Genomic DNA, 22,436 nt, shown 5'->3' on the forward strand with positions numbered 1-22,436 from the left:
CAAGGAAGCAAATAGAAACAGACAAAGGGGAATAGCGGAACGGGGCAGAAGGGAGGATAGGGACAGTAGTCCCGAAGTCACGCAGCCCATTTTTCACAGGCAACCTTGAACGTGGCAGAGGAACTTGTTGCCAAGATTCCATTTTGATCAAGTGACATGAAGTCCTCCCTTCTTTGCCTTCTCAACATTCTGTGCTGGGACCCACCGGCCTACCAAGGATTGGGAGAGACTTTTCACTGTCAATGAAAACAGGACATATTAATACTGCTACTCAAAAAAAAAAAAAATTCTGAGCAATTCATGTTCAATAGGAAAACTGCCTCGAACCTAAAGTTGGAATTTTTGCCTGACATTTGTCACTCAGGCCAGTAGACTAAGTTCACTTTGAGGATTTATACCAAAACAGTATGCAACTGGCTTATTTTCAGAATTCCTAAAACACGAATTTAGCATCTGATTTATAAATTGTTAATTGTAATAAAACACCAGATTGGAACTTTTATTCTATACAAAGAAAAAAGGGCTTTATCCCTAAAGAGGGCACCAGTTACCTAAAACCTTTCATCATCACCGTGGTCACACGCTTTGCCATTTACAAAACACTTCCACAGACTTCTCAGTTGAATTTCAGAACCCCAGCAGGCAGGCAGGGCAAGCACTGGCTTCACTTCACAGGTAGAAAAATGAAGTGCAAAGAGGTTAACAGACTCGCCCAAGGTCGCTCAAGTACAGCATGAACAAGTCAGGGCTCAAAATCAGCTTTTCCAACCCCAAGTCCTGTGTTCCCCGATGCCCTCATGAGGCTTAGTACATTCCTGACACACTGTGTAAAACTGAGCTACCTGGGGGCAAAACAAATTTATATATCAGGCTAAATCTTAAGCAAAAAGATCACAGATAAAAAGGAAGAGATAAAATTCAGATTTTCATTCCCAAATACACCCTGTGCTCCTAGCAACCATTACCTTTCAGTTCCTACTGACGCAGGCCAGCTTCAGGGAAAAAAAAAACACATATCATATAAACCATCTTTTCTGACCCTGAGGCAGGCACACACACCCACCCTACCTATCTTGGTTTAGCAAACTTTAAGAAGTGATACCAGGCATGGTGGCGTGTGCCTGAAGTCCCAGCTACTCTGGAGGCTGAGGCAAGAGGAGCACTTGAACCTAGGAGTTCAAGTCCAGTCTGGGCAACATAATGAGACTCTGTCTTTTTAAGAGAGAGAGAGAGGAGGAGGGAGAGAGATACTACATCAAGGATTGCAAAAAGCCAAGGTTCCAGTTGAAATCTATGCTTAGCAGGAAAGTGTAATTTAAAAACCAGTTACAATGACCTCAAGCAGGAGGTCAATTACAAGGACCTTGAAACACGCTAGTGTTAAATAAGAAAGATGATGCATAGGACTTAAGTTTGTTGAAAACTTTTGAACACTATCTTGAATACTATTTTTGCTAAATGTTTTATGGGTAATACATAAAACTATAATTTTCTAGTGTGGTTTAAAAGTATCTGATTTCTGAAGCAAAGCATTAGTCAACAAAGTGATATGATGGCAAATGATTTACCATATAGTAATTCTGTGACTGTACTGGCTCATACCAGTCTTTAAATATATACCAGGTTATCCTTAAGTCTATCTAACTCCCTGCAGAAAAAAAAAAGAAATTATGAAAGTAAATAAGACTGGCTTTGTCAAAATGAAAAGCGCTAGACTTCGGAATAAGTTTTTGGCCAAAGACTTCAAAACAAAAATTGGATTGGACATATGACAACACTAGCTACCTAAAAGCTACCCTTTAAAAAAAAAAAAAAAAAGCCCAGATATACTGGACAGAAGGCACCTCTCCTAACTCCTACCATAATTTAGATCTTACTTATCCACTGCTGCTTATTTCCGACATACTCAGGTCAAGTCAACGAAGAAAGTTGTGAAGTGTTTTGTTTGTTTGTTTGTTTTGAGATGGAGTCTTGCTCTGTCGCCCAGGCTGGAGTGCAGTGGTGCAATCTTGGCTCACTGCAACCTCCGCCTCCTGGGTTCAAGTGATTCTCCTGCCTCAGCCTCCTGAGTAGCTGGGATTATAGGCATGCACCACCATGCCTGGCTAATTTTTGTATTTTTAGTAGACACGGGGTTTCCCCATGTTGGCCAGGCTGGTCTTCAGCTCCTGACCTCAAGTGATCTGCCCACCTTGGCCTCCCAAAGTGCTGGGATTACAGGCATGAGCCACCGCACCCAGCTTGAAGTGTCACTTAAATCTTATTTTCCAATCTCATAAGAAGGAGCCAATATACCAATTCAGTGTTAGGACATCAGCAAGTCCTTACCAAGTGTCATAGTGAGTGGTACTCGTTGCCTGGGGGATCGAGTTTTAACTAGGAGGAAGGAGGGGAGGCGTGAGGACATCAGGAAACTACCTGGCTTATCTTTTGCTTCCCAGTATCAAATTTTTTTGTAAGAATGACTGAAAGTAAATCTTTTTTTTTTTAAACTATGTAAGTGTGATTGAGATGTGTCCACTACCAGTTTTTCCAAAAGAAATGCAGCACATATATGCCAACTACGTTTTACTCACTGAGGTAAATGGGCTCAATGGGCTTAATTTGAGACCACTCAAAGTGAAATATTTGCAATATACATTATAGCATGAGTTAAGCCACTTTATCTTTTGCAAATACATATTGTTCTTCCATCTGACAATACAGAAAAACATGCAGCATGATACTGCAAGCTAGACTGCATTCATCACTTTAAATGCTATCAATATTGTTACTTAAGAGGCTGAGGCAAGAGGATTGCTTGAGCCCAGGACTTTGAAACTGCAGTGAGCTATGATTGTGCCACTGCACTCCAGCTTAGGTGACAGAGTGAGACCCCATCTCTAAAAAAATAAAAATACATGGGTATTGATATCATTGTCATCATCCTTGCTGTCACACACTTCACAGTTCCAACTCTGGGTTCCCTGGCAGCCAGTGAACACATCACCCCAATTTTTTTTTTTTTTTGAGATGGAGTCTTGCTCTGTTGCCCAGGCTGGAGTACAGTGGCATGATCTCAGCTCACTGCAACCTCCATCTCCCAGGTTCAAGCGATTCTTGTGCCTTAGCTTCCTGAGTAGCTGGGACTACAGATGTGCACCACCACGCCACGCTAATTTTTGTATTTTTAGTAGAGACAGGGTTTCGCCATGTTGGCCAGACTGGTCTTGAACTCCTGACCTCAAGTGATCCACCTGCCTCGGCCCCCCAAAGTGCTGGGATTACAGGCTTGAGCCACCACGCCTTGCCACCATCCCATTATTTTCATCTTCGTCGTCTGAAGATTCCTCTTCAGCTTTCCTCAACCCTTTTCTAAAGGGAACGCTTTAACATGACTCTGTAGCAAAATTTTTGGAGACACATTCTGAGAAGCCTTTTCTGACCAGCAGATAGCAACCTCTTCTTTCAAAAGGTCTGTGTCACACATCACCTTCAAACTGTGCGCAAGTCTAGAGTGGTGCAGAGTTTGATGTACTCCAGCCACACGCTGCAGACCCTGACAAGGGCACCGCGCTGAGCTTTCCTGTTACTGTGACAAAAATCACAGTAAGTAGCCCCTGCATTTCTTAATTAGGTCTCGTTAAAATGTCAGCCGGCTCCAGAGAACCATCGCTTTTACATATACTCCTCCCACAATAATACACTCTTTCCTTAACAAAATCAACAGCTCCTTAAAGATCATCACTAAGCATCCGGACTTCCACCTGGCTGCTGATTTCACCCATTCTGTGCTCTACGTTTCCTCAGCAGTATCTGTCCCCTACGCTTCCTCAGCAGTATCTGTCCCCATAGCCTGTGGGAGTGGTGACTCATTGCTAGATACAGGGGCCATGTTGCTTGGAACTTGCCCCTTCTAATTTCCTTTTTTTCATGTACCAATTTCCTTTTTCGTAGGTGGTCCTTTGAGAAGGGATGTGCAGAGTTTATGATCTGCATCAAGCACTCCATAGCCCGAGAGTGCTTTACAAAAACTTATCTATTTGCTTCTTAGCAATGATAAGCACATTGGATGCAGTATTCTCATTCTCAGGATAGATAATACTTTTTTTTTTTTTTTTTTTGAGATGGAATCTCACTCTGTTGCCCAGGCTGGAGTGCAGTGGCATGATCTCGGCTCACTGCAACCTCTGCCTCCCACGTTCAGGCGATTCTCCTGCCTCAGCCTCCCGAGCAGCTGGGATTACAGGCATGCGCCACCACGCCTGGCTAATTTTTGTATTTTTAGTAGAGATGGGGTTTCATCACTGCGGTTAGGCTGGTCTCAAACTCGTGACCTCAAGTGATCCGCCTGCCGCAGCCTCCCAAAGGGCTGGGATTACAGGCATGAGCCACCACACCTGGCCCAGATAACACATTTTTAAAATAAACCCATCTAACAAGTCTTAAAACTTTAGCCTTGTGAGAGCCAATGACAATCATTGTGAACATCAAAATGGTCTTTGCTTCCAGCTCAACCAAAATATTTGGTGGGATTTACTGGAGACCAATGAAGCACTTTTACAATATCAACAATTTTCATTTCCTTTTTGTCCCATTTATTCTACATTTCTTTTACTCTCAATATTAATGGCCATACAAGGTATCTTGTATGGCTAGAACTGGGCTGATGCGACATGGCTGGCATTAGGATATCCTGGTGCATTAGTAAGCATTGTCAATAAGATGCAGAGATATTTTATTATATTCTGATTACTACTACTACATGACAAAACACCTCAAAATCAAGTGGCACAAGTTTGAGTTCCTCTGCACAGGACAAGGAATGGGGTTAGGATGCAATCTTCAACCTCAGAATTCTGAAAACTTTCCTTACAACCTGCAGGCATATAAAGCAACCCCACTACATGATAACTGCCCAAGGGATCTGAGCCCTGCATTTTTTATTTAACTAAATAACTTTGCTGCTTTTAAATAATGTATAAAAAGAATATATACTAACAAGTGAAATGTGATAAATGGAAATGTATACTGATCGATACCATTAATTTAAACATAAAAGCAAGCTTTGGCATGTATCATATATTTCCTAACGTAGTTATTCCAATAAACTAGTTTAAATTATGGAAACATTAACTTAATACTTTGTGAAAAAGTTCACACACCGGGTTTCAGCAATTTATTATTTCACAAAGCACATTTCATTCTACACTGGGGTTCTGGTATGTTTACTGATGGGGGTCAAGGGGAGTGGTGCAGGTGGGGGAGGGTGCTGACATTTACTGAACACTTACTAAGTTCAAGGCACAGACTTTGAATCTCTACACAGTGATCTTTTTAAATGAGGCTCAGAGATATTAAGTAAGTTATCCAGGCTCACACAGCCAATAAACGAGAAGATAGAAATCCAAACTCAGACCTATAAAGCAAATGGTCTTTCTCCGTCACCACCTGTATCACCAGGGCCAGTGTGACACAATGACAGAAGACATGTTTAGAAGGTTTCATTACAGGTCTCTGGTGGGAGTTTTTGCTCTGGAAGGCAGAAAGGCCACTGCATCAAGGATAACCTGCACTTCCTGTACTTTCCTGGATAATGAGACGAAAAGGAGGCAGTAGTGGTCCTGCCTTCTGGACTCAAAGTGCCTGGGGGCACTCATCGTGGGGCAAGACTGGCATCCCACATGTTCAAGGCATCAGGCTCGGTTTGTCAAGAGGAACTGTGTCAAACTTCATTTGAGATGAATCACAGATCTAAATGTAAAAGCCGAAACAAAGTTTTTGGAAGAACACATAAAAGAGTTCCTGCACAACTGCAACCTGGAAGGTTCCTTAGGCAAGATAGAGCAGGCAACCATAAAAGAATAATACTCTAGATTAGACTTCATCAAAACAAAGAGCTTCTGCTCATCAAAAGCCACCATTATGTACATGGAGAAGCTAGCCACAGTCTGGGAGCAAATATTCACAAAATATATGACAAAGCACTTAAATCCAAAACATAAAAACCTCTCATAATTCAATAATAAGATGACAGACAACCCAATTAAATGGGTCAATGGCTAGAATGTACACCTCACAAAGGAAGATATCTGCATGTCCAAAAAGCACATGGAGAAGTACTCAACATCATTAATCATGAGGGAAAGGCAAATTAAAACCATGAGGAGAAACCACCACAACCCTTATGAGAAGAACCACAATTGACACGATTGGTAATACAGTGTTGGTGACGATGTGAAGCCACTGAAACTGTCACACATTGGTGCTAAGAATATAAAATGGTACAACCACTTCAGAAAAAGGGTTGGAAGTTTCTGATATACTTCAACACACACTTAACCCTTTGATCCAGCCATTCTACTCATAGGTATTTACTCAAGAGGAATAAAAACATTGGTCTACAAAAAGTCACAAAGACCTGCAAATTGCAAATGTTCAGAGCTGCTTTGGTTGTTAACAACTCCAAACTAGAAGCAACCCAAATGTTCATCAATACGAGAATGCCTAAACTAACCGGTATATTCTTACAATAAAATTGTATAATATTAGAAAGGAACAAACTACAGATACATATAACTGTATGGACGAATCTCAAAATCATCATGCTGAGTGAACAAAGCCAGACACCAAAGAATACATATTGTATGAGACCATTTAGATGAAGCTCTAGGAAAGGCAGATCTAATCTACAGAGATGACAGCAGATCAGTCATAGCCTTATAGGGGTAAAGGTAGGATTGAGGGAGAGGGGACATGATGGAACTTTCTGGAAAAACAGAAATGTTCTCTATATTGCGATGGGGGTTGCATTAGACAGGTTTAGTCATTTTTTAAAGTTGTACAGCTGAGATTTGTATATCACAATGCCTATACATTTTACATTTAATATGTTTAAAAAGAATAATTGGCCGAGTGCAGTGGCTCACGCCTGAAATCCAAGCACTTTGGGAGGCCAAGGCGGGTGGATCACCTGAGGTCAGGAGTTCAAGACCATCCTGGCCAACATGGCGAAACCCAATCTCTACTAAAAATACAAAAATTAGCTGGGTGTGGTGGCGTATGCCTGTAATCCCAGCTACTCAGGAAGCTGAGGGAAGAGAATCGCTTGAACTTGGGAGATGGAGGTTTCAGTGAGCTGAGATCGCGCCACTGCACTCCAGCCTGGGTGACAGAGTGAGACTCCATCTCTAAATAAATAAAAAAATAAAAAGAATAATCAAATATGAGGTAGGGAATGGATAGAGGTAAAGAAGAAATGAGAACAGCAGGATGTTAATAATTATCAGAGCTGGGTAATGTACATGCTTGAAATTTTTCATGATAAAATAATTTAAGAGGGAAAGTTATCTACATCGAATGCTCCTGTCTCTCTCTACCTTCTCTTTCCCCTCCCTATCTGTGTCCAGTTCTGCCTGGCCCCTGGGATGGCCTGCCACAGACCCCAATTCCTGAATGAGCTCTACTTCCTGCCAGGACTCACCCACCACTCAACTCCCTTCTGCTCCCCAACCACTCTCCCTCCCCAAACCAAGCCCCAACAACCGCCAGGCATTTCTGCCAGTCCCATCACATGCAATTGCCAAAACCTGTGCAAGTTACTGGGAAACAAGAATTTTGCCAACCTACTTTACAGAAAGTTCAGTCCTATTCCAACCATGTTATTTGGCCGGGATTGAAACAGCACCTATTTCAAAGCCAGATACATAGAAGACTTTTAAAACAGTTTATGGCTCGTATTCTAAAACTATGTTTGGAAGTTCACTGCAGGGAACTGAAAATACATTTTGTCCTAGTAACAGATAATAACACAGCCAGTAAGGTAGCAGACCAGCCCACGGATATCTACTCTAAAATGCACTCAAGGCTCAAACAGCAATGTCTCCATTAAATCCTGCAGGTGAAATGCTTCTTTCAAAGTTGGCCCACATGACTAACGTGAGGAAAGTTCCAGGCTCAATTCTGAGTCAGTAGCACTAACAGCAGCATGGAAACAAAGGAAGCTCAGGGAAGGGCCCCTATGGACAAGCCAACAGCCAAGTCCAACAGAAGACAGCTGAGGTCCAGCCATGGACTTCTGCAGCCGGGGGTCCCTGGGAGCACTCATGGTTGTCTAGCCTGAGCACGCCTGGCCACTCTCTCCAGCAGGGAGGGAGAAAGGGAGAAGGCTTCTGAGTTACAACGCCATCTTTAATCTCCTACTGTACTTAAAGTAAAAATCGTACTTATATTCTAGAAAATAACATACAGTATAGAAAATATGGACAAACCAAAAGAAAAAGAACCGGTATTCCATTCCCAGCAACAACTGAAACCACTACTTCCATCCCAGCATGTCCAGTTTGAGTTCTTCTAGTCTCTTCTGTCAGATACGCACCACTGAAGAGAGAGGTTCAGACCTAGAAATGTGTCATTAGGATGGATGTTACTTCTTAATAAAATCGTAAGCGCACTCTATCTATGGCCTGACTACCATTTTCAACATGCCACTGGAAACTGCATTCTAAATTTCTTTTGAGGGCACCACATAAGATCTGCTTTATCTCAACAGGAGAAGCCAGCTGTCATCTGTGCCCACTGATGATTATTTTTAACAGGAGCTGGGTAGATATTCGTAGCAATCACTCAAACGGTGGCAAAGAAAACTATACCTGGCTCCCAGCCATTGAAGAGTTCGCTGTCTGGCAGAAGATCAATCATTAAATCAATAATTATTTAAGGGCTGGGTGCAGTGCCTTATGCCTGCAATCCTAGCACTTTGGGAGGCTGAGGCAAGCGGATCACCTGAGGTCAGGAGTTCGAGACCAGCCTGGCCAACATGGTGAAACCCCATCTCTACTAAAAATACAAAAATTAGCCGGGCAAGGTGGCACATGCCTGTAATCCCAACTACTTGGGAGGCTGAGGCAGGTGAATCGTTTGAACCTGGGAGGTGGAGGTTTCAGTGAGCCAAGACCATGCCACTCTAGCCTGGGCGACAGAGACTCAGTCTCAAAAAGTAATAATTATTATTTAATCACAATTGTTTTGCCTGTGAGGAAAGAAAACCTCAGCATACAAAAGCCAACAGGGAGAAGGAGGGGAGTCCATGCAGGCTCCCTTGAAGAACTTGGATATGAAAGCTGAACAGGTATTGATCAGAGGAAGACTACAGGTGGGGTGGGGACTGATATGGTTTGGCTGTGTCCCCCACACCTCATCTCAAGTTATAATCCCTACGTGTGGAGGGAGGGACTTGGTGGGAGGTGACTGGATTATGGGGGCGGTTCCCCCATGCTGTTCTCATGACAGTGAGGAAGTTCTCACGAGATCTGATGGTTTAAAAGTGGCAGTTTCCCCTGTGATCTCTCTCTCTCCTGCCACCATGTAAGACGTGCCTTGCCTCCCCTTCCCCTTCTGCCATGACTTTAAGTTTCCTAAGCCCTCCCCAGCCATGCCAAAGTGTGATTCAACTAAACCTCTTTTGGGGCCAGGCACAGTGGCTCACGCCTGTAATCCCAACACTTTGGGGGGCCATGGCAGGTGGATCACTTGAGCTCAGGAGTTCAAGACCAACCTGGCCAACATGGCAAAAGCCCATCTCTACAAAAAAATACAAAAATTAGCCAGACATTGGTGGCTCATGCCTGTAATCCCAGCTACTCTGGAGGCTGGGACTGGAGAATCACTTGAGCCCCGGAAAGTGGAGGTTGTGGTGAGCCAAGGTTGTGCCACTGCACTCCAGCCTGGACAACAGGGTGAGACCCTGTCTCAAAACAAAACAAAATTACCACTTTTGTATATAAATTACCCAGTCTCAGGTACTATCTTGTAGCACTGTGAAAATAGACTAATATGGGGACAGAAACCAGGATACAGTAGCCTCTAGGCAGATACATAAATTTGAACGCAGCAAGACTGGCCCAACTTTGAGAGACCAGTTACAAAGCTACCGACAGTAACCTGGATGAGACAAGATGGTGCTTAGACCAAGACAGTAGCAGGGCATATAGAGAGAAGCGGGCAAATCTGAGAAACATTTTGGAAGTAACTACCTGGCTTTGACAATGAGGGAGAGAGTGGGATCACTGACTCCTAGCTTTCTGACATGAACTGCTAGGTGGGGGATTTTACTCATCCATGTTTACTTACCCTTATAGATGGCAATGTCTAAATTAACTATCGCTTCTATGCTCTGCTAGAAATAAATGTGGCCAGTCTCCTGACCATGTGTAGATGGCATGCAAAACGTATGTGCTGTATCAGAGGGCTGCCTGTTTCATCACTGCACAGCCATCAAACCAACATCTCCCACAGGTCCATCTTCCTCTGAACTTTAAGCATTCTCCAGAATGATGAGGAAGGAACATTCAGCAAGTTACCTTCTTGTTCTTTGAGACAGAGTCTCACTCTGTCGCTCAGGCTGGAATGCAGTGGCGCAATCTCAGCTCAATGCAACCTCCACCTCCTGGGTTCAAGTGATTCTCCTACCTCAGCCACCCAAGAAGCTGGGACTATAGGCATGGGCCACCATGCCTGGCTAATTTTTGTATTTTTTGGGAGAGACAGGGTTTCACCATGTTGGCCAGGATGGTCTCAAACTCCTGGCCTCAGGTGATCTGCCCGCCTCGGCCTCCCAAAGTGCTGGGATTACAGGCGTGAGCCATCACACCCGGCCATAGGATATAAGAAGTCTTAAGGCATTTTTCAGGCTCCTTCTTGCAGGAGCAAATGCACATGTGGGCTGAGCCCACTAAAATAAGTTGAAACAAGACATACATTTAGGCCAGGCATGGTGGGTCACACCTGTAATCCCGGCACTTTGGAAGGCTGAGGCAGGAGGATCACTTGAGCCCAGGAGTTCGAGACCAGCCTGGGCAATATAGTGAGATCCCCATCTCTACAAAAAAAGGAAAAATAGCTGGACATAGTGGCGTGCACCTGTAGTCCCAGCTACACAAACAGGAGGCTGAGGTAGGAAGATTGCTTGAGTCCAGGAAGGTGAGGTTACAGTGAGCCCTGTTTGTGTCACTGCACTCCAGCTGGGTGACAGAGCAAGACCCTGTGGGAGGGGAGGTGAGGGGAGGGGAGGGGGAAAGAAAGAGAAAAGAGATGTATTTAGGTATTTTTAGCAGAATGCATGACTAGCTCTATTAGTCAGGATAAGCTAGGCTATGCTGCCACAACAGAGAAATCCCCAAGGCTTCAGTGGCTTAATTGCTATCTTTAATCCCTGATCTTCAAGTCTGCCACAACAGAGGCAGAGAGATGGAGGAGTGCGTCACCTAACTACTTTAAGCCCAAAGTGATGCTTGCTGCTGCTGCTCACATCGCACTGGCCAGCACTAGTCACGAGGGCCCAAGGGATATGAAGAAATGTGGAAGAACATATGGATGTTTGGCGAACACTGTCTTTGCCACACAATGCATCAAGCTAATAAAGAATCCAGAGATACCACCACAGAGGGAGAAGCCAGACATAACTCACGTGAAAGGTGGCAAGGAAAACTAGAGCCAGCCTTATTTTAAACCATTTCATATCTTTTGTTTTAAAAAAAGCCCAATATCACTGTCAGATAAAAACTAACAATCACTACAGTATCATTTAATGCCAAAGGAAAAAGTTACCTAAGGCTGGGCACGGTGGGTCATGCCTGTAATCCCAGCACTTTGGGAGGCCAAGGTAGGTGGATTGCTTGAGCCCAGGAGTTCAAGACCAGCCTGGGCAACAAGGCAAAACCTTGTCTGTACAAAAAACTAGCCAGATGTGGTGGCGTGTCCCTGTAGTCCCAGCTACCTGGGAGGCTGAGGTGGGAGGATCACCTGAGCTAGGGAGGTAGAGTCTGCAGTGAGCTGTGATCGTGCCACTGCACTCTAGCCTGGGCAACAGAGCGAGACCTCCTCTCAAAAAAAAAAAAAAAAGCCCAGAAACAAAAGCTTGCCAAACAGGTATAGGGTTCCTACAGCACCAAACCTCTTATTTTTTGAAAGATTTTATGTAAAAAAATAATAAAAATAAAACATTTGAAAAAGTTACCTAGCCTCCAAAACTGATGAAACCATGAAGGAAGATAAAATGTCTCCACCCACCCCCACCCCAAGCCAGTATTAACCTGATGGCTGATGGTCCAAGCATCTCATTTCTATTTTCTTAGCCCACAGCAGCATAGAGAGGGGCTCCATGATTGGCATGTACTATGAACAGTAATGATTCATGACATGAGATGACCCATAGCCTGACTCTTTCTTGGTAAGGCCTACCCCAGGAGATAATTTTCTAGCAGTTGGACTAGATTTTCAAAACCTAAGTTGCAACTCTCTTATTACTATAACAAACGATGCCAAAATCTCAGTAACCTGACCAAATAAAAGCTTCTCTCTTGCATATGCAAAATCCAAAGTGGATATTCCTCCTCTGCCAGCTGTCCTCCAAAGAATAACTCAGGGAGTCAGGTACCTTCCATCAGGTGCCACCATCATCGTCTATATGGGGACTCCAAGGTCCCCATGGGGACCATGGAAAGGGATGAGAAGATATGGGAAGGCCTAGTGGATTCACCAAAAACTTGGCCCAGAAGTGGCAGACATCACTCTCACCTATATGGTAGTAAGGATGAGTCTACACAGACTCAAAGGATGCTGGGAAATGTAGTCCTTCATTCTCAGCAATAACTACGAGCATAAATCTCTTTTCTTTTTTTTTTTTGAGATGGAGTCTCACTCTTGTCACCCGGGCTTGAGTGCACTGGCACGATCTTGGCTCACTGCAATCTCTGCCTCCTGGGTTCAAGCAATTCTCCTGCCTCAGCCTCCCGGGTAGCTGGGATTAGAAGTGCACGCCACCACACAAGGCTAATTTTTGGGGTTTTTTGTTTTGTTTTTAATTTTGAGACGGAGTTTCACTCTCGTTGCTCAGGCTGTAGTGCAATGGCACAATCTCGGCTCACTGCAACTTCCACCTCCCGAGTTCAAGCGATTCTCCTGCCTCAGTCTCCCGAGTAGCTGGGATTACAGGTGCCTGCCACAACACCCAGCTAATTTTTTGTATTTTTAGTAGAGACAGGGTTTCACCATGTTAGCCAAGCTGGTCTCCAACTCCTGACCTCAGGTGATCCACCCACCTTGGCCTCCCAAAGTGCTGGGGTTACAGGCATGAGCCACGGCATCCGGCCTGATTTTTGTATTATTAGTAGAGATGGGGTTTTGCTATGTTGACCAGGCTGCTCTCGAACTCCTGACCTCGAGTGATCCACCCACCTTGGCCTCCCAAAGAGCTGGGATTAGAGGCGTGAGCCACCACACCTGGCAACAGCACAAATCTTTAGCAGCCACCTCACTATCTCCACCACACTTTATACCCCACAATGACTCTTGTATAAGCCAGCCAGAAAAGGAGTATCATCAGACTAGAGCAAAACCAAATAACGAATCTGGAGACTGAAGCCCTAGTCTTAGTTTTTATTTATTTATTTTTCTTGAGACGGAGTCTTGCTCTGCCGCCCAGGCCGGAGTGCAGTAGCGCGATCTTAGCCCACTGCAACCTCCACCTCACGGGTTCAAGCGATTCTCCCGCCTCAGCCTCCCAAGTAGCTGGGATTACAGGTGTGTGCCACCATGCCCAGCTAATTTTTTGTATTTTTAGTAGAGACAGGGTTTCACTATGTTGGCCAGGCTGCTCTCTAACTCCTGACCTCCAATGATCCCCCTGCCTTGGCCTCCCAAAGCCCTGGGATTACAGACGTGAGCCACTGCACCCGGCCTAGTCTTATAGTTTTCCTATCAATGTTCAGGAAATATGAAAACATCCTAGTATGGGTTGCAATACTTCACAACTTTTAAGATCACTGTGCATGTAACAGAAGGAAAAAACAAAAATCAGAAGCAGGACCCCTGGGTCAGGAAAGTAACATTTAAATGAGGTTCAGAGAAGAGTGAAGTTATGCAAAGCCAGACACAACAGGTATGGGAAGATCACTTGTGCCTCAGAAGCTGTTCTTGCCATTTAAGCAGTTAATAGCTAACTCAAGAATGCTGCTAATTAGCATCTAGGTAGAGGCTCTCACTTATACAACTAAGCACCTAACTATTCTAAGAGTAAACAAAACGGTGTACTCCCTGAAGATAAAAGCATTGTATTCTATCAGTCCCAATGTCATTTTAAGACTTCCTACTACAATAAGTGTATTCAATTACAGCATCCCAGGAGGATAGTTTCCACAGTCAAAACATTTGAGAAAGTATGAGACAAAGTCACACAGGTCTCTTTGCTTCCTGCAACTTGCCTCAAGTCTTTAAGATGTTCACAAACACTGAGAACCTCTAGGAGGGAGACACAGGATGCAGTTGACAAAAGCCTACCAAAATTAGCCGGGCACGGTGGTGCATGCCTGTAAGTCCCAGCGACTCGGGAGGCTGAGGTGGAAGGATCACTTGAGCCCAGGAAGGTCAAGGCTGCGGTGAGCCGTGATCGCGCTACTGCACTCCAGCCTGGGTGAGAGTGAGACCTTGTCTCAAAAAAAAAAAAAAAAAAAAAAGAACAACTAATATAAACTCAACCCTAATGTAAACTAAAGATTTCAAGTGAGTATGATGTGTCAACATATGTGTAAGTTCATCAATTGTCACAAGTGCCGTAGTCTGGTGGAAGAAGCTCATGATAGGGGAGTTTGTGGGAGAGGGCAGAGGGGTTGATGGGAACACTCTGCACTTTTCTTCTCAAGTTTGCTATGAACCTACAACTGCTCTAAAAGAGTATTTTAAAAAAAGTTCTGGAGATGCATATTGGTTTCTAGGGTTTTGTTTTGTTTGAAATGGGGTCTCGCTGTTGTCTGCCCGGGCTGGAGTGCAATGGCACGATCTCAGCTCACTGCAACCTCTGCCTTCTGGGTTCCAGCAATTCTCCTGGCTCAGCCTCCCGAGTAGCTGAGATTACAGGTGCCCACCACCATGCCTGGCTAATTTTTGTATTTTTAGTAGAGACAGGGTTTCACCATGTTGGCCAGGCTGGTCTCAAATTCCTGACCTCAGGTGATCCACCCGCCTCGGCCTCCCAAAGTGCTGGGATCACAGGCATGAGCCACCGCGCCCAGCCAGGATATTGGTTTTTGTTTTTTGAAATGGAGTCTCGCTCTGTTGCCCAGCCTGGAGTGCAGTGGCGCAATCTTGGCTCACTGCAACCTCTGCCTCCTGGGCTCAAGCGATTTTCCTGCCTCAGTCTCCTGAGTAGCTGAGACTACAGGTGCATGCCACCATGCCTGGCTAATTTTTATATTTTTAGTAGAAACAGGGTTTCGCCATGTTGGCCAGGCTGGTCTCAAACTCTTGAGCTCAGGTGATCCACCCACCTCAGTCTCCCGAAGTGCTGGTATTACAGGCGTGAGCCACCGTGCCCGGCCTGGAGATGGATATTGTTGATGGTCACGTAACAGTGTGAATATATGTAATGCCACTGAAATGAACACTAAAAATGGCCAAAATAGTAAATTTTGTTATACATATTTTGTCACAATTTTAAAAACCACAAGGACGGGGGGTGGTGGTTCACACCTGTAATCCTAGTAATTTGGGAGGCTGAGGTGGGAGGATCACTTGAGCCCAGGAATTCGAGTCCATAAGATCTCACAGAGTGAGAGCTCATCTCTACAAAAAATAAACAAAATGCGCCAGGGGTGGTGACTCACACCTGTAATCCCAGAATTTTGGGAGGCTGAGGCAGGAGGATTGCTCAAGTCTGGGAGGTTGAGGCTGCAGTGTGCCAAGATCATGCCACTGCACTCTAGACTGGGCAACAGAGTGAGACCCTGTCTCAAAAAAAATCTATATATATGTACAAAAATTTAAAAATAAATATTTAAAAATAATTTAGAAAACACAAATGGGACATGCCCTGCCCCTCTCAGCCCATGGTACTTTCCTTTTCCAACAGCATCCACTTGCTCTTGCTTACGTCCAAGGCCTGCCTGCCATTTTCCTGCAGCTCATCCAATCCACTATATGTGCTAGTGACACAGCCCCAAGATTTAGACCCACACAGGACCCCATGAAACACTACAAGGAGATGGAAAACCACAGTCAAACCTGACTTTGACTTGCTGTGAGAACAGGAGACAGGTAGTGCTTAAATTTCACATAGATGATGGCCCCTAAAACATACTTGGGCCGAAGCAGACCTGATAGATATCTACAGAACTCTCCACCCCAAGTCAACAGAATACACGTTCTTCTTAGTGCCACAGAGCACTTATTCTAAAATCGACCACATAAATGGAAGTAACACACTCCTCAGCAAATGCAAAAGAACAGAAATCATAACAGCCTCTCAGACCACAGTGCAATTAAATTAGAACTCAGGATTAAGAAACTCACTCAAAACCGCACAACTACGTGGAAACTGAACAATCTGCTCCTGAATGACTACTGGGTAAATAACGAAATTAAAGCAGAAATAATGATGTTCTTTGAAATCAATGAGAACAAAGATACAATGTACCAGAATCTCTGGGACACAGCTAAAGTAGTGTTTAGAGGGAAATGTATAGCACTAAATGCCCACAAGAGAAAGCAGGAGAGATCTAAAATCGACACCCTAACATCACAATTAAAAGGACTAGAGAAGCAAGAGCAAACACATTCAAAAGCTAGCAGAAGGCAAGAAATAACTAAGATTGGAGCAGAACTGAAGGAAATAGAGACATGAAAAAACCTTCAAAAAATCAATGAATTCAGGGGCTGGTTTTTTGAAAAGATCAACAAAATTGATAGACCACTACCTAGACTAATAAAGAAGAAAAGAGAGAAGAATCAAATAGACACAATAGAAAATGATAAAGGGGCAATCACCACTGATCCCATGGAAATACAAACTACCATCAGAGAACACTATAAACACGTCTACACAAATAAACTAGAAAATCTAGAAGAAATGGATAAATTCCTGGACACATACACCCTCCCAAGACAAAACCAGGAAGAAGTCAAATCCCTGAAAAGACCAATAACAAGTTCTGAAATTGAGGCAGTAATAGCCTACCAACTAAAAAAATCCTAGACGGATTCACAGCCGAATTCTACCAGAGGTACAAAGAGGAGCTGGTACCATTCCTTCTGAAACTATTCCAAACAACAGAAAAAGAGGCCAGCATTATCCTGATTCCAAAACCTGGCAGAGACACAACAAAAAAAGAAAATTTCAGGATGAACATCGATGTGAAAATCCTCAATAAAATACTGGCAAACCGAATCCAGCAGCACATCAAAAACTTATCCACCATGATCAAGTCGGCTTCATCCCTGAATGCAAGGCTGGTTCAACATATGCAAATCAACAAACATAACCGATCACATAAACAGAACCAATGACAAAAACCACAATTATCTCAATAGATGCAGAAAAGGCCTTTGATAAAATTCAACACCACTTCATGCTAAAAACTCTCAATAAATTAGGTATTGATGGGACATATCTCAAAATAATAAGAGCTATCTATGACAAACCCACAGCCAATATCATACTGAATGGGCAAAAGCTGGAAGCATTCCCTTTGAAAACTGGCACAAGACAGGGATGCCCTCTCTCACCACTCCTATTCAACATAGTGTTGGAAGTTCTGGCCAGGGCAATCAGGCAGGAGAAGGAAATAAAGGGTATTCAATTAGGAAGAGAGGAAGTCAAATCGTCTGTTTGTAGACAACATGATTGTATATTTAGAAAACCCCACGGTCTCAGCCCAAAAACTCCTTAAGCTGATAAACAACTTCAGCAAAGTCTCAGGATACAAAATCAATGTGCAAAAATCACAAGCATTCCTATGCACCAATAAAAGACAAACACAGAGCCAAATCATGAGTGAACTCCCATTCACAATTGCCACTAAGAGAATAAAATACCAAGGAATATAGACCAGTGGAACAGAACAGAGGCCTCAGAAATAACGCCACACATCTACAACCATCTGATCTTTGACAAACCTGACAAAAACAAGCAATGGGGAAAGGATTCCCTATTTAATAAATGGTGCTGGGAAAACTGGCTAGCCATATGCAGAAAACTGAAACTGGACCCCTTTCTTACACCTTATACAAAAATTAACTCAAGATGGATTAAAGACTTAAACGTAAGACCTAAAACCATAAAAATCCTAGAAGAAAACCTAGGCAATACCATTCAGGACATAGGCATGGGCAATAACTTCATGGCTTAAACACCAAAAGCAACGGCAACAAAAGCCAAAATAGACAAAGGAAATCTAATTAAACTAAAGAGCTTCTGCACAGCAGAAGAAACCATCATCAGAGTGAACAGGCAACCTACAGAATGGGAGAACGTTTTTGTAATCTATCGATCTGACAAAGGTTTAATATCCAGAATCTACAAGGAACTTAAACAAATGTACAAGAAAAAAACAACCCCATCAAAAAGTGGGCAAAGGATATGAACAGACACTTTTCAAAAGAAGACATTTATGTGGCAAACAAACATGAAAAAAAACCCATCAATACTAGTCATTAGAGAAATGCAAATCAAAACCACAATGAGATACCATCTCACGCCAGTTAGAATGGCAATCATTAAAAAGTCAGGAAACAACAGGTGCTAGAGAGGATGTGGAGAAATAGGAATGCTTTTACACTGTTGGTGGGAGTGTGAATTAGTTCAACCATTGTGAAAGACAGTGTGGCGATTCCTCAAGGATCTAGAACCAGAAATACCATTTGACCCAGCCATCCCATTACTGGTATATACCCAAAGGGTTAGAATTCATTCTACTATAAAGACACAGGCAAATGTATGTTTACTGCAGCACTATTTACAATAGCAAAGACTTGGAACCAACCCAAATGCCCATCAATGATAGACTGGATAAAGAAAATGTGGCACATATACACAATGGAATACTATGCAGCCATGAAAAGGATGAGTACATGTCCTTGGCAGGGACATGGATGAAGCTGGAAACATCATCCTCAGCAAACTAACACAGGAACAGAAAACCAAACACTACATGTTCTCACTCATAAGTGGGAGCTGAACAATGAGAACACATGGACACAGGGAGGGGAACATCACACACACACCCCGGGGCCTGTGGGGAGTGGGAGGGGAGGGAGAGCATTAGGACAAATACCTAATGCATGCTTAAAACCTAGATGACAGGTTGATTGGTGCAGCAAACCACCATGGCACATGTATACCTATGTAACAAACCTGCACGTTCAGCACATGTATCCCAGAACTTAAAGTTAAAAATAAGTACTTGGGCCATTCAACAGTTCCCCTCCCCCACAAGCCTTTTTCCAGAACAGCATTGTTCAATAGGACCTTCTGAGATGAGGAAAGAGTTCTGTAACTTCACTGTCCCACCTGGGAGTTACTTGTGCCTAGGGAGCATGCATTTATTCGTTTATTTCGAGACAGGGTCTCGATCTGTCACCCAGGCTGGAGTGCAGTGGCATAAACACAGGTCACCGCAGCATCGACCTCCCGGGCTTAAGTGATCCTCCTGCCTCCACCTCCCAGGTAGCTGGGACCACAGGCACATGGGTGCCACCACATCCTGCTTTTTTTTTTTTTTTTTTTTTTTGCTCAGGATTGGTCTTGAACTCCTGTACTCAAGCAATCCTCTCGCCTTGGCCTTCCAAAGTGCTGGGATTACAGGCGTGAGCCACTGCACCTGGCCTATTGAGCGCCTTAAATGCCACTAGTGCAACTAAGGAACTTACCATTTTTACCGTATTCTAATCAGTTTAACTGTCAAGAGCCACCTGTGGCTAGTGGCTACCAAATTGGACAGAGTGGTTTTAGAATTTTTACAAAGAAGCCAAAGTGAGAGTGGCTACCAAATTGGACAGAGTGGTTTTAGAATTTTTACAAAGAAGCCAAAGTGAGAGCTCTGTATCTTTTTGGTGGAAACATCAAAAAGCAGTGAGTGATGGAGGACGAATCCAGAAGACAGTGGAGGTGCTCATCTGTTTAGCCCAGGAACCCACTTACTGTGTATGTACTTTTTCAAACCTCTGAAAGCAATTCTAATGCACTGAGAAATGATTTACTCAAGACCAGGACAAGGTTAACCAAAGGGAGCTCATGGTACAGCCCAACATTCTAGGCCACCCAGGCCAGAGTGAGCCAAGGTGACGTGTCTGTTGTGTGGCTCCAGAATTGAAAGCCTGAGATTTGACGTCTGCATCTTCACAGTCGACCTGTTAGAAAGGCCCCCCGTGCACACACACTCCGCCCCAGGAAAAGCAAAAGCCACCGCACAGAAATCTTTCAGAGGTGGCACCAGCAGGAAGGAGAGTGTTGTGCCTCATAGCAAAAGGAACATTTAACCGTTCAGAGAAGAGTCTGTTCAAACTCCAATTTTGGAGCAGAATGAATACAAGTTGAGAAAACGGAGTGGTTCTAGGTGAAGTGGACTCCTGAACGACTTTTCTAAAAAGATGTTGTGCTGAAGAGTATACTCAGTGTGGTCAGAAATGTCAGGAGAGTGCTTTCAATGGGTCCAGCTGCCACTTGTTTAAACAAGCCTGACTCCCCCCCTCCCCCGCCCTTCCAGCTGGGGAGAATTTGCTCTGCAAGAAAAACAGATCTGCGCTGCCTCCAGCAGAGGCTGAATCCTAATCATCCTAGCTTACTATTACAGCACAGCAACTTCCCATATCCTATCTCATCAGCTTTTAGGTTTAGGGTAGGCACTGTTACTCCCTTTGACCAGAAACTGAGGCACAAGGACTCCCAGGTAATTACTGTCTCACATATAATGCTTCTGAACGTCACCCAGGTGACAGAGGTTTGTCACCAAAGGTGCTGTAAGGGAAAAAACGTCAAGCAACAATTCATTCCACACCGAGAGAAACTCTTGCCCAATCCAAAGTACGCTTCTTAAGGCTGGATTCTCAGGCACATTTATTACAGTGAGTTTAGAGACCTAGAGTCCCACTCCAGCAAAGGTGCCCCCGAACCCGTGAATGCTGTGCATTATGGGATAAAATATACGTCAACACAGGGTGGTGGCTTACACTCCACCGTCAGTGTTTTGGGGACGAGAATTGAAGTGTGCAAAAGAACACCGGGTATTTCTAAGTAGAGGCAACACACACACACGTAAGACACCGATTTCCACTCCTGGCTGCAAAATGGAATCGCCTGGGAAGGATGACACTTCTAAGGCCTCGGTGCTTATGTCATTGGTCTGGGGTCCGATCTGGGCACGCAGAGTTTTAAAAGCTCCCCAGGTGATTCTAATATGTAGCCTGCGTTGGGACCCACGGCCGTAAGAGACCTGCCAGGAATGAGAAAGCAAAAGTTGGATAACTTGGGAGAAGGGGGGCTTGGTAGGGTCTGGGTTACAGGCTGTTTCTTGGGTTATCTGATGTTTAAGATGCCTGAAGAATCAAAGAGTCTAAATGCCCGTGGCCTCTATTTTCTTATCTGTAAAAGGGCACAATGTTAACGACTCTACCCTCCCCCAAAGGCAGGACGGTCCTGTTGGACGGATCAAGGGGTGAGAGGATAGGAGGGGGGCTAAGGGGAGGGGGGTGAGAGGAAGGGGACTAGGGGAAGGGGAGGGGGACTAAGGGGAGGAGACTAAGGGGAGGGGGGCCTGCGGGAGGGGGGACTGGGGGAGGGGGGACTGGGGGAGGGGGATAAGGGGAGGGGGACTAGAGAGGAGGGGGACTGGGGGAGGGGAGGGGGACTGGGGGAGGGGAGGGGGACAGGGGAGGGGGACGAGGGGGAGGGGGACGGGGGAGAAGGACGAGGGGGCGGGGCGGGTGCCCTGGCTGGTGTGAGGGTAGGTGAACTGGGACTGAGGTGGGGACGAAGCCGCTCTCACCTGCGTCGTAGAAGGCGTCGAGCACGGCCGTCTCCCCGAAGTCCAGCTCCCCGAAGGGCACGGAGCTGAGGTGAGCGCCCTCGGCCTCGCAGGCCCGCAGCAGGCACTGCCGCGCCCCAGCCTCCGGGCCGCCGGCCGCGCCGCCCTGGGAGCTCTCACTGCGCACGTATACTGCCCGCAGAGCCCGCCGCGGCCCGCCCCCACTCTCGCCCTCGCCGCTGCCGCCTGCCGCGCCCTCCGCCGCCCCGTCGGGCTCCGCCGGCCCGGCCGCGCCCTCCACCCCCGGCGGCGGCGGGCACTGAGGGGACTCGCTCGCCGCCCCGAGGGCCCCCGCCGAAGCATTCCCACCGCCGCTCTCCATGTGCCCGCCTGCGCGCCCTTCCCCTGCGCGAGTGGCCAGCGGCTGCGATCCGCTAGGAGGCACAAGTTAGAGCAGCCGCGCAGGCGGTCCCGGCACCTGCTCCTGAAGCGCGGGACGCTGCGGAAATCGAGGGAACGGAGCGCACCGGGGGCCCCGCGGCGGGCCGAAGACGGCAGTTCCCCTAGGCTGCAGCCTGAAGCTCAGGCCCCAAGGCCCCCAGCGCCCTTTGAAGGCCGGAGAGAAAGAGGCGGGGGCTGGGGACGTCAGGGCGAGCGAGGGGCGGG

The 22,436-nt window shown here is 45.3% G+C and overlaps 1 protein-coding gene across 1 annotated transcript in view; it reads right to left on the reverse strand.

Moving 5' to 3' along the window:
- The window catches only part of MAP3K15 (mitogen-activated protein kinase kinase kinase 15), a 156,105-nt gene extending 133,706 nt beyond the window's left edge, over nucleotides 1-22,399 (reverse strand). Inside the window, exon 1 of the mRNA XM_055376716.2 lies at nucleotides 21,792-22,399. Within this exon, the coding sequence (XP_055232691.1) occupies nucleotides 21,792-22,152 (361 nt within the window). The 5' untranslated portion in view covers nucleotides 22,153-22,399. The remainder of the gene's footprint in view (nucleotides 1-21,791) is intronic.
- Between the last annotated feature and the right edge of the window lie 37 nt (nucleotides 22,400-22,436).

This window comes from Gorilla gorilla, chromosome X, assembly GCF_029281585.2.
Source record: "Gorilla gorilla gorilla isolate KB3781 chromosome X, NHGRI_mGorGor1-v2.1_pri, whole genome shotgun sequence".
Lineage (NCBI taxonomy): Eukaryota > Metazoa > Chordata > Mammalia > Primates > Hominidae > Gorilla > Gorilla gorilla.